Source organism: Melopsittacus undulatus, chromosome 6, assembly GCF_012275295.1.
Source record: "Melopsittacus undulatus isolate bMelUnd1 chromosome 6, bMelUnd1.mat.Z, whole genome shotgun sequence".
Lineage (NCBI taxonomy): Eukaryota > Metazoa > Chordata > Aves > Psittaciformes > Psittaculidae > Melopsittacus > Melopsittacus undulatus.
Window position 1 is genome coordinate 37070180 of NC_047532.1, and position 13311 is coordinate 37083490.

General features: G+C 38.8%; 1 protein-coding gene across 1 annotated transcript in view; it reads left to right on the plus strand.

The window, feature by feature from the left end:
- The window catches only part of LEKR1 (leucine, glutamate and lysine rich 1), a 69092-nt gene that overhangs the window by 26030 nt on the left and 29751 nt on the right, over positions 1-13311 (plus strand). Inside the window, exons 5-7 of the mRNA XM_034063783.1 lie at positions 3643-3762; positions 4460-4572; positions 8470-8655. Of these exons, the coding sequence (XP_033919674.1) occupies positions 3643-3762; positions 4460-4572; positions 8470-8655 (419 nt within the window). The remainder of the gene's footprint in view (positions 1-3642; positions 3763-4459; positions 4573-8469; positions 8656-13311) is intronic.

Here is a 13311-nt window from a genome sequence, read left to right on the forward strand (position 1 = left end):
AAATACATACATGAAACTTGAAGCAATTAAAATGAGAAGATTGTTCAGATGTTAATATGCCGAACACTTACCTCGAGCTGGCTGCATCTCTGCGTGCTTCCAGGTGATGGCAGGAATCATGCCCAACTGACTGCAGCCTCCACTACAGGTGGTGTGGGAACAGGCCCAACTGGCTTGGGAGCAGGCAGTCTGGCTGCCAACTGCAAGAGCGAGGCTGTGAGAGTGGAGAATCCCATAAATGGGGAAAGCCCCACCAAGTCAGCCTCATCAGATGAGGCTTCTGGTTTCGTTCCCCCTTTCTCTGGGAGGGAAGTGCTGTGGAGACAGAGTGCAACCCCTGCATTAGGCAGTGTCCGTTCTCCTTGGCTGTGAGATGCTGGTGCATGGCTGGGACAGGGGCTGTCTGTTGGCTATGAAACAAGCTGTGATGAAAGAATGGTTTTTCTCCACTTTATACTTATTGTCCATCTTGAGTTGACTATTCTTGTACATAACCATGAGCATATATCTGATCTGTTTCTGATCACTTTTCCCCCATAACAGATACTCTACTTCTGAAATGTCGTAATCTCATTGAAATAACTGTAATTGAAGTGACAAACTTTTAATTTGCACTTTTAATAGGAGGAGGGTACACTGTGTTTGTGAGTCCTGGTAACAGTAAAATTTTCTTCCCTGGTCCCAAATATAGGATCTTTTTTTTGTGTCAGATTTGAAGTAGAATGCTAAAATTTGTCACCTGCACTATAACTGAAAAAAGCATTATGTGCTGTTGTGATAAAGCACACTGAAAGACCAAGGAGGAGGAAGCATGAAAAACCTTTTCAATCTATTTGAGGCAAATACTTATATAGAATCATAGAATAGTCAGGGTTGGAAAGGACCTTAAGATCATCTAGTTCCAACCCCCCTGCCATGGGCAGGGACACCACACACTAAGCCGTATCACCCAAAGCTTCATCCAACCTGGCCTTGAACACCGCCAGGGATGGAGCATTCACAACCTCCCTGGGCAACCCATTCCAGCACCTCACCACCCTCACAGTAAAGAATTTCTTCTTATATCCAATCTAAACTTCTGCTGTTTAAGTTTCAACCCATTACCCCATGTCCTGTCACTACAGTCCCTAATGAATAGTCCCTCCCCAGCATCCCTGTAGGCCCCCTTCAGATACTGGAAAGCTGCCATGAGGTCTCCACGCAGCCTTCTCTTCTCCAGGCTGAACAGCCCCAACTTTCTCAGCCTGTCTTCATACGGGAGGTGCTCCAGTCCCCTGATCATTCTTGTGGACCTCCTCTGGACTTGTTCCAACAGTTCCATGTCCTTTTTATGTTGAGGACACCAGAACTGCACACAATACTCCAAGTGAGGTCTCACAAGAGCAGAGTAGAGGGGCAGGATCACCTCTTTTGACCTGCTGGTCATGCTTCTTTTGATGCAGGCCAGAATACGGTTGGCTTCCTGGGCTGCAAGCACACACTGAAGCCGGCTCGTGTTCATTTTCTCATTGACCAACACCCCCAAGTCCTTCTCCGCAGGGCTGCACTGAATTTCCTTTTTGCCCAACCTGTAGCTGTGCCTGGGATTGCTCTGACCCAGGTGTAGGACCTTGCACTTGTCCTGGTTAAACTTCATGTGGTTGGCATCAGCCCACCTCAGAAGCGTGTCAAGGTCCCTCCAGATGGCATTCTTTCCCTCCAGTGTATCAACCGAACCACACAGCTTGGTGTCATTGGCAAACTTGCTGAGGGAGCACTCAATCCCCCTGTCCATGTCAGCGACAAAGATGTTAAACAAGACTGGTACCAACACTGATCCCTGAGGGACACCACTCGTTACTGGTCTGCAGCTGGACATTGAACCATTGACCACAACTCTTTGAGTGCGGCCATCCAGCCAGTTCTTTATCCACCGAGGGGTCCACCTATCAAATTGATGACACTCCAATTTAGAGACAAGGATGTCATGTGGGACAGTGTCGAATGCTTTGCAGAAGTCCAGGTAGATGACATCAACTGCTCTGCCCCTGTCCATCATTTTTGTAGCCCCATCATACAAGGCCACCAAATTGGTCAGGCAGGATTTCCTCTTACTGAAGCCATGCTGGCTGTCACCAAGCACCTTGTTGTTTTTCATGTGCCCTAGCATGCCTTCCAGGAGAATCTGCTCCCAGATTTTGCCAGGCACAGAGGTGAGACTGACTGGTCTGTAATTCCCCGGGTCATCCATTTTCCCCTTCTTGAAAATGGGGGTTATATTTCCCTTTTTCCAGTCGTCGGGAACTTCACCTGACTGCCATGATTTTTCAAATATGAAATATATATAAGGTGTTGTGACATTGTCTCCTTCCATCCTATTCTGTAAGACAGTTGCTTGCAGGTGTCCTGAGGGGCATTAGGAGAGAGAGGGGAACAGAGGAGAGCTGGTGCTCTGGCATGATCCAGACACCCAGCCAGGATTTATCACGTCCTTACCACCCAATCTTGTGATCAACAGTGTTCTAGGCCTGAAATCTGTTTGGGTTTTGATTTGTTGTGTTTTGTTTTGTTTTTTTCTGAAAGGAAGGGGGGAAGTACAGAAAATAAATCTGTTTTCTCTGGTATGTTGCGGGAACATGGAAACCTAGCTGTACTCCAGAGCTTCCTCCCCTCTCCATAAATCTTCCTGAAGAAAAATGTAGGAAAATTCTAATTTGACATTTTTTATCTTTTTTATGCTAATGTCATTGCCTGAATACATAGAAGTAACATCTGGTGGAAGCATTTTGTGTGAGAAATTTCTCTTTAGCTCTTTAAAATGCCATTGTCAAGCAGCAGAGGCCTAAATTCCAGTTGGTGTAAAAATAAGGTACAGGAATGTATTTTACATGTGTATTTTTTATTAGCATTTGTGGAGCACCATTAACTAATTCAGCAATGCAGAAGTACGGTTCCATGATGATGAATGTGAAACTGAGGATGAAGGGAAACAAGAGTGACTAATTGGGATCCATCTTTTGCAAATGTCTGAAAGTAAGAAACAGAGCAACAATCTGAATGGAAAACAATTATGGTAACTGCAACCAAATATTTAGTATTTGCTGTTGGTTGACTTGAAGGAATTTCCTCTTCAGCTTAAATGAGCTCTCCATTACTCTTCCCTACACATCCCTGCAGTTGTGTGTAGCACCTGTGCAGCTCGTTGTGGTACCTTGCTTTCATCACCCTGCTGGGATGAGGTACCTACATTTTAGGTATCACAGCCCCTAAGCTGGGTACACCAAAGCTGAACTTTAAACTGGGATTTTCATAATGGGCTATGTTTTTTTGGAGGATGAACGAGTTCAGTGTTGCATCTGTGAATGAACACTGGATTCTTAAGGTATTTATATCATGTTGCATGTGAGCTGATATTGGACATATACATTTCCACATTATTTTACAAATATTATGAATATTATTTTGAAAGAGTTGCTCATGTGGCTCGTACAGTGGCCAGAAGATTAAATTCTCTCTATTTGGATATCTGATACCTCAGTCTGAAATATGTGATTGTGATCTTTCAAGACTTTTAGCGTATTTTTAATTTAAAGCTGAAACTTAAGTTAGAGGTTGCTTAATAGTGCAAATAATACTTTCTGATTATTTTCGTAAAATCTATAGAATAAGAACCCTCACAGTGGAGCTTAAAAACAAGCAAGATGATTTAAAAAATGTGAAAGAAGATTTGAGATATTTCCAAGAGGAAAAGGAAGCTGCCTATAAACAATCACAAGCGCTCAGGTAAGAACGCAAAAAGAAATGCTGACGTTGTGCTTCCTGTGAACACTTATAATCAGTCAAGAGGTTTCAGGGGAGATGCAGGCACAGGCAGGGAGAATACTGTGAGTGAGAGGAGTGTTTATAAACTTCCTAGTATTTTTTACTTTTCCAGAATATAGTGAGATGCTGTAATGTTAGCAAATGTAACCAGAAAATACCACTGCTGATTGCTGATGTTATTAGCAACAGGATAAGTTCTTCACAAATTTAAAAATATAAACACTTAAAAGCAAGTGTGCACCACTTGCTTGCAATGCATTGGAAATACTGTATTTCCTATATACATCGTTTATAAAGAGTCAACATAAACTTGACATAGAGTTATTTAAACATGATTACTCCAATTTCTTAATAAAAGGTGGTTGTACAATTGTCTGTACAGTTGTCTTCATTTATACATATAAGTTCTAAATTAATATTTACAAGAGAGAAACTTATTATAAATATATTCAATATACAACAAATTGTTGGAAACCAATATAGTATAAATTATCACATAACATAAAAGTAATTGTCAAGTTTACCTTAGTTCCCAAGTTTACTAATAGTATTTTGTCATTTTAAAAATGTGTGGTATTATTTTTCTGTCTTGCAGAAATACATTGGAACACCATTGCTCGACTCTGAACAAGGCAGTTTCACTGTTTCCTTTTATTAGAAGTGAACTAGACAGTATTAAAGAAGTCATCTCCAGTAATCTGGAGAACTGGGCTGCCATGAAAGAAGAAATCTTTATACAAATAAAAACAGTTAGCAAAGAAGCTTTAACAGGTAAATCATCTTGCAATAATTTTGGGTCAGATAAAATATTTTTTTGGCAATTGAGTGTAGCAGAGTAAATTAGAAGGTAAAATTAATCAGATAATTCCTAATTCTGACATTAGCTTGTCCAGATACAAAGTAATGGAAGACCCCATCTGCTGCTGTGGCATCACCTGAACTGCATTGAACTCAGTCCGGTTCCTATTGTCTTAGTGTGCTGAACCTATTGTTAGGTATTGACCCAAGTCAGACTGAAACTGAAGTAATATTAGTACTTTCCATGATTTGAAACATAAGTAATATAGTTACTATGAGTATATAGATGTGATGGCAACACAAAGACTTGAGGATATTTTAATTTGCCCTATGTTTACTATTGCCAGGTTTTTGCATGTGCTGACATATACACATGATGCTACATGACAGCATTAATATAATTTTGCAGAGCTGCTTGAGGATCCTACAATACTGCCACCCTGCTGCGTGGGCAGGCTGCACCTCTTGTGTTGACCAGCCTACTGGTGTACACGTCAGGTTGCCTTGAATACATGAGCTACTGTATATGAACAAACCTGCACCCAACATGTAGCAACTGCTCCCTCCCGTTTCTGAATAAGAACAAGTAATACCCAAATACAGCTCTCTTTATGTGAGGGGTCTTTGGGATTGAAAGGGGCATGGAGCAGCCTGTGGGCTGAGAATAATTCACTTGGCCCACACACTGCTTCCTGCTCAAACAAGGGCAGCCTTCAGCAAAAAAGAAGCTGAGAGCAAGTCACAACTGACGGTTTGTTCCTGAAGGTCATGCCCAGCCCTCAGGCTGGTGGTCAGACTTGAAAACTCAGATTCATCCTTAAATACCACTTTTGCTCTGCCTCAGTTAAGAGATCAGTTTTGCTGGAAAAGTGTGCAGTAGTGTAATTAGAAACTCTAACATCCAGCACATCCAAACCGGTTCCTATGCTGACTTCTGCAGTTTTAATGGCCTTTAGACTTATTTTTCATATATGTATTCCCTATCGTACAGTTTTTCACTGTGTATGAGTTGATGAGCTGCTATTTCCTGTGGAGATTAGTTTTATCATGATTATAAGAAAGTGAAGAAGTAGGTGAGCTGATATCATGTTTTCTGTCCTTGTGAGAAGGAATATAAGGGCAAGGTAGGTGATGTGCATCTCCCAGATCACTCTGCTGGTGAAACTCTGTTAACTCCCATGAAAATTCACAGCTTAAGTGAAACCCTCATGCGCAGAGTGTCTCAGAAAATATGTAGCTTCATTTTAAATAATAGCTTCCCAGTAGCCTATGCCTCCTGTGAAACTAGAAGTAATTTTTAATGTTTTCAATGATTGCTTTGTTCAGACTGGGAAGAAGTGGGGCAGCTACGCCACAGGAGCAAGTAGGCACGCATCCTGTTAAGACTGCGCCTGAGTCCGAACAGAGAGGTCGGGGCCTCCTGAGCCCAGGCAACAGAGAGCCCAGAAGGCAGGGCTCTTGCCTGCTGAAAGATGAGCGTGGCCAGAAAATCACTTCTTTAGTATTCAGTTTTTGCAAGAACAATTAATTTAAATGTCAGTGTCAATATTGCGTATTTTGATTCATTACTTCATCTCCTAATTAGGCTGAGCACAGAAAGTATTGTATGTCCCTAAGGATTCCTCTCTTCCTGTGCTCATTCTCTGCCTACTTCTAGCTAATAAAGGGAATATGAACATGTGTTTCTGCAGGCATTTTCAGGTTCAAAGAGATTCATAATATTTTAAGGCTTCTTTTCTGGAATATTGTTTGTTTAACTTGTAATGCTGCAAATGTATAGAATATCTGTATAAAAGCAGAAGTGCAGTCTTTCAGGTTCTTTGATGATTATATGTGCCTTGCATGTTGTGTATCACCAGCTCCATTCAGCATATCCTACTGAGAATAGTGTTATGCTGTGAATATTATATAATCCTTAAATCTAGCTTTCTAAATTCAAAACAATTTAGTAACTTTTTTTTTATTATTTTGGTTTGGGGTTTTTTGCCTGTGAATGCCATTTGAAAGTTTTTATGTTGTTTTATGAGTTGCTCATTATTAACATATGTTAACTTATTAACATATAATAAATTCTTGCGTATTGTAGCTTACTCCTTCTGCAACAAGATTTTCATTCAGATTTTGAGGAGAAAAATGTTACATGAGGATCTATTCCTTATGCCTAGACCAGTGCGGTTAGTTTGAAGACAGCTTACAAAAAGTCTTGTATACGTACATTGTTTAACTTTGGTTAATTAAGGACAGGTAGAAAGAAGTATAAGAAAATCTTTTGGTATTTACATCATTTAGTCTAACAGTAAATTGATTTAAGTGTGCAGTTGTTGGGAAAGACTGTAGATACTGAAAATATTTGCATGACACAAAGACAATTTTATATGCTGCATGTGGGCAGCATATAAAACATAATAGCTGACTTGGCAATATAATTAGCCCTAATCTGACAGGAATATTGTAATTATTAATGTAAATAAAAGTTGTGTAAGTTCTTTGGACAGTGGAACATTTAGGACTGTAGTTGAAGAAGGCATAGAAAAGAATTGCAGCTACTTCTGGAGATCTTCAAACGCAGTCATTGAGAATAACTGAACTCAGGAAAACACATGAAAATATAGGAGACCTACAACACTTCACACACAGTTTTGTTGTTTACCTTACAGTAAAAACCTCCCAGGAAACTTCCTTGGGTCTTCTGCTCTCCCATGTTGAAATGTTGATGAAAGATGGAGACAAAACCTGTATTTCATTGTCCTGGTTTGAGCAATAGCAGTCATTTTTCTCCTTCTTGGTAGCTGGTGCAGTGCTGTGTTTTGACTTTCGGGCTGAGAACGGTTGCTGATAGCAAGCATGTTTTGAGTTACTGCTCAAATGTTTGGTTTGTCCAAGGCCTTTTCTGAGCTCATGCTCTGTCAGGGAGGAGGGGAGGCTGGGAGGAAGGAGAGACAGGACACCTGACCCAGGCTAGCCAAAGAGGTATTCCATACCATAGCACATCATGCCCAGGATGTAACCAGGAGAGACGCGGAAGGGCTGGAGCTCTGGGAGGATGGAGGAGGTATCGGTTGGTGCTCGGTTGGGCAGGGTGGTGTGAGTTACGGGTCAGTGGCTGGTGAGGTGTTGTATTCTCTTCACTTGTTATTTGCTTTACCATTATTATTTGTAGTAGTAGTGGCAGTAATGATTTATGTTATACCTTAGCTATTAAACTGTGCTTATCTCAACCAGTGGGGGCTACATTCTTTGGATTCTCCTTCCTAAGTCTCCGGCAGTTGGGGGGGGGGGGGGTGGGGGTGGGAATGTGTGAACGAGCTGTGCGGATTGGTTTAAACCACGATGTTCATATAATAAAGATACACTTTGTGATTACTTCAACAGCAGTTGTCATCTAAGGTATGAGAAAATAAAATGTATTACATGTGCCCAAACATCATTTGAACAAGAAGTTTCAAACTGAGCTTTAGCAGAGGCTAACTCCCTTGGTATCTTCTCGAATTAATTTCAATGAGCCTGCAATTGGTTTTGTATGTCGACAACGGTTTGTGTATCTTCTGAAGATAGAAGGCTTGAATCCAGATATTTATGTCACCCATTGCTTCATGTGGATTATATATATGTATTTTAATTTGATTGAGATCTTAGAAGAAATACATATTATTGCTTAGAATAAAATTTTTATCATTTCTCAATAATACGTGTTTGGCTAAGTAGGAGTTATCTATATTGCACAAAGCACTTTTTTTCGGTGCTCTGTGTTCTCAGCAGAAGTTTTGATCCTTACCCATGCTGAAGTCCTGAAGTTGAAAATCAGGTGTATTACTTATTAGTGAAGAAGGTACATGTGACAACAGCCTATGTGTTTTTTTATCTCCTCAGAAATACCCAAATTGAATCAAAGATTAGCGAAGTCCCAGAGAGAGAATGAATGCCTCCAAGAAAAGGTAAAACATCTGACCTTGGTGGCTGACACAGTTGAGCTGAAAAGTCAACAGCTTCAAACTTCACTTCAGCAAGGGAATGAGCTACAAAGTAGATGCCGTGAGCTGCAAAAGGAAACATTAGGTAAGAGAATTTTGATTTTTAAAGGAAACTTACAAGTAAAATGAAATTAAAAATATTTTTTTAAAAGTTTACCGAAGTTGTGGCTGTTACTGTCAGAGCACTCAACAGCCCAACACAGGCCCTAATAAAATGTGGGTGTTGTTCAGTCAGACAGGCAGTATGTCATTCTAAGGAGTCTGTCACCCTGCTGAAAACACGAGTCAACTGAGTGGGAGGGGGAAAACAAAGGAAGGTAGGAAAACAGTGAAGATGTTGGTAATGTAGTTATGTTGTTAATTGTCAGCCTTATGTAAAACATCAAGGAGAAGGCTCTGAGATTAAAATGAAAATAAATGCTCTCATTTTGAGTGGAAGGCCAGGAAGGATTTTTGGCTATCACCAACAGAATTGAAAAGTCACTCAGGCTAAGCCAATATCTTTTTCTCATGGATTTATTAAACTTGAGGCTATGTAATGATTTGCCCTTGATAGTGTGTGTCAAGAATCTAGGGAGTCCTCTTGGGAAACTGTAAGAGCAGTGATAGCACTTGAAATTTTAATATCTTCAGAGCTCTTTTAAGACAATGACTCATGACAGAAGGATTATTTGTATTAGTATCTCCTGAATCTCTTTTTAGAGCTGCATTGCATTCATAGTGCTGGCCTAGAAATATTTTAAGACCTTGAAAACATATAGAGGTTGTGATGTTCTGGGCACAGGTTTGAGTCATCACACTGACACAGCAATAACCATGCTGCCTTATGCACAGTATGTAATGTCAAATTTAAAGCAGGACGTCTCAGTGCTAGTCATGGTGAAGGAATTTGACTGATCCTTCAATACCAGTGATAATAACAAATGTGAGACTGTAGATACCATCCAATAAGTTATCAACCTGTGTTGCTGAGAACTGTCTTTATTTCTGTCACTGTATAACAGTACTGTTAAGAAAGTTCCAGTAGCGATGCGTGTGAATGGTAGAAATGATTACATAATTTTCCAGACAGTGTCCATATAAAAACCAGACTTAATACATTTTCCTTTTTGTGGTATTTATTAAAAAAAGAAACTTTAAATGGAAGAAAGTGAATTACATTTTGCTTTGAAAATATTATTCTATGCACTATTCACAGCATCCACTTTTGTCTCTTTTTTTTTTTTTCTTGGGGAGCTGCTAAGTGTTCCAGTGTCTCAAAAACTTGCCCATAGCATTTTTCAGTGGGTTCATTGTCTGACTGTAGCTGCCTCTTCTTACCTAGTCCTCTGTTCAGGGTAAACTGTGGCAGGTAAGATTTGGGGATTGCCTTAAAAGTGTTAAGCTGTCAATCATAAGCTGCATTATCTCTTTCTGAAGATCTGAATAAATGGAAAGAAATGCATCAATTCTGTTTAAAAAGAAAATTTAAATACAATCTTGACCACACTGTTGAACAGTTGTGAAATTTTTTACCCTTTTGTTTGGCTTGTATATAAAATCACTTGGAGAATTTTTAGGAGATGTGAAATAAATATTGGTAGTACATAAATGGTAGCTGCTGTGTTGATTGTTCTGTAAGAAAAGTAAATCATTTCAATATTATATTTACATTACATATATATCGTTTGCATTATATATGTATATATATGTATTACCCAGTCTGGGTTAATAAACAATAATAAAAAAGCCAAAATACAAAATAAGCTCAAGATTGCGTTGCTAGAAAAGAAAACTGAAGGAATGAATTAGTTGCGCTGGTTAACTAAATTACATTGCTTGTCCCAGAAGCATAAGTTTGCCTATCACTCCTCATGTTTTACTTTAAACTTGTTTGGAAAAGATGCTAAAAATGCATCACTTCTTTTCAAAAGGCAAGTGTTTCTCCTCCATTAAAGGATTCATGGTTTATCTCAATAATCTGTGTACATGTGTGACTGCCAGTTGACTATTACAATGCCACAGTCCAAAATCTGTAAATTATATCCCTTGGAATAGTCTATGTGATTTATTTCTCAACATTCACTTTCTGTCTTATGCTGAAGTAACCTTAGAGATGGAGCTGAGAGGCTCTTAGTGTACTAGAAATTGCTCAAGCAGATAGTATCACTCAAAAGAAGGTAGCCAATGTGACTGTCTCAAAAACAGCATTAACACTGCAGATCCTGCAGTAAAACCTACAGCAATGATTTATTCTGGTTGATTAAGTTTTCCTTTCTCTGCTAGTAGAGTATCATTTAGGGGAAGAAAGTTCATTTGGTCATTACTGTGGTCTTGTGCCATGCAGAGCAACTGAAAGATCACTTGTACAGCAGTCTGGATATTCTACAAGTGCTGATAATTGCAATGATAATTGCAATCTCCATGTCACTCAGGTACTTGTCACAGATAAACTGTTCAGAATCCATGCAGCAGCATTTTGGTACGTGCTTCTTATGTGCTTATGTAGTGTGATGTTTTGGTCACCGTGTGGTATTTTTGAAGAAGCAGTAGACATAAAATGCTCATTTTGCCCCTAATACTTGGCTTTTTTAGTATGTTCAATATAACCAGACTTTAAACTTTCTTTTCAGGAATATCTTATCTTCTGACATTGTAGGAATAGTCACAAGTAGTGATAATTCATAAGCAGATAGATCATTTATTATTTACCTTTCTGTAGAAATTTGAGCTACTGCAACTTTCAAACTGGGTCTACCACCTGCCCGCCTTGAGGAAAATATAGTTAAATTTTACATGCATTTTTCTTTCAGATAGGAAAATTAGTCAAAATAAAATAATCTCAGTGTAAAAATAGTTCCTTCTGAAGAATACTTTGACATTTTGTTTGTGTTGAAAAGTCTTTTAATTTCTTATGAAATAAAAACCTGTGGGTGGCACAAGTTGAACTGGCAGTGCTGGTGTGTAGATTGTTATTCCTTAAGAACTTTGTATAATATCTGGAAGTGTAGATTTTACTTTTTGTAAGATGCCATGTTCAGTATAACTTAGATAATCTTGCACATTACTGAGTTGATTTTTTTTTTTTGTGAGGTGGCTGTATGCGGGCATGTGAAACTGCCTATAAATTCATTGGTAGTTCACAGGCATTCTTGGTAACTGGAATGTTGGCACTTGCTGCTGCTACAGAAAGTCTGAAGTCCGTTTAATTCAGGATCTGTTTCTCACTGCTGAAAAACACAGCAAAGTTCAATGGAAGGAGCAGGAACTCTAGAAGACTAATTACTGGCTAATTTATCATCCTTGTGTGTCTCTTTTTGATACAAGGGCACCTTGAGCCTAAGAAAACTGTTTTAAGTTTTCAAATTTGTGATGTAGTATCATTACATAAGATATTTGTATTGCCACAGTTATGCTGTATGACCATTTGAGTTCTGTTTTTGGTTTTGTAAAGCTATTTATTTCAGAGGTTCCTGTAAACAGTGAGTAAATAGTTTGTTCATATGCATTGTAAAAATACATTTTCTTTTTCAGTTTTTTCCACTTTTTACTCCATGAAGAATGGAGTGAATTCCAGGAAAAAATGTCCATAGCTTTTGCAAAGGTGGGGTGGCTGGAAAAGTAATTGGATTTTACATTTAAATCTTGCACTGCAAAAAAATTGAACACAATCTTCTGTTCTCTGAAAAAGGACTTTCTGTTCCATGTTTATAGTTTAAGAAGTTGTATTTGTAGTGACAGGGTTGAATCCCTCTCTGACAGCTGGGTGTTTGGGGTTGTAACATACTGGAGTTAATGGGTATGCTTCCTTCTGCCTTTATTTCTTCCATCCTGCCTGTGGGCATGAAGAATACTCGCTTACTTTTCTTCCAAACAGTATTAACAAGACTTGCTTATCACCTGGTGAGCTTGTTGACTTCTATAGGAAATGTCAAAGTAAAGACATTGATTGGCAGTCCAGGTAGTGAGAATCATGTCTCAAGGCTGGAATGTAAACTTCCTGTTAACTTTCCAAAATGTCTTCTTCCATCCAGAATACTCTGAGTTAATCTGGGGAGGATGTTTGTGCTTCAGCTCTCAGCAGTTATGCTGCCCTTGGAATTCAGTGTTAATATGAGCAACAATAGAGTTCTGGTTTTGATGAGTGGAAAAATTTGGGATTTATTGAACTAAATTATTATTTTTCACTTTGATGTGACATAACTGAAAGAGAGACAGGACTTTTGAAAGAAGCCTAAAATATTAGAATATTCTGGAAAAGTTTTATCCATGCTTACATCTTTATTAGTTTTTTCCACTGCTGGCATTGGAAGGCCAGCCAAGAGCTACCATCTGTGTCTTCTTTTTCTTTCTTTTACCTTTTTTCTCTCTTTTTTTTTTCTTTCTTCTTTTTCCTTTTTCTTTTTTCCTTTTTTTCCTTTTTCCTTTTTTTTTTTACTTTTTACGTAAATTTTTCCTTTCCTCTTTCTTCCTAATCTTTTTCTCTTTTTAATTTCCTCTTCCTTCTTCATCTTTTTTTTCTCTTTTTTTTTTTTTGCTTGTTTTCTGTTTTAGTTTTTTTCCTATCCACTGAAAGGGAATATTTTGGAGGCTGATTCTTTCTGTTTATAAAGAGGTTTGAAAATCTACAGTTCTCTACAGAGTTACTCCTTCCCTCCAGGGTTTGTGAAGTGGTTAGTGTGACTGTATGGATTCTCAAGCATCTTGTTGGTATAATACCTGAGCAGAAGAGTCACCATGATGGCTGCTTATCATGCTGTGC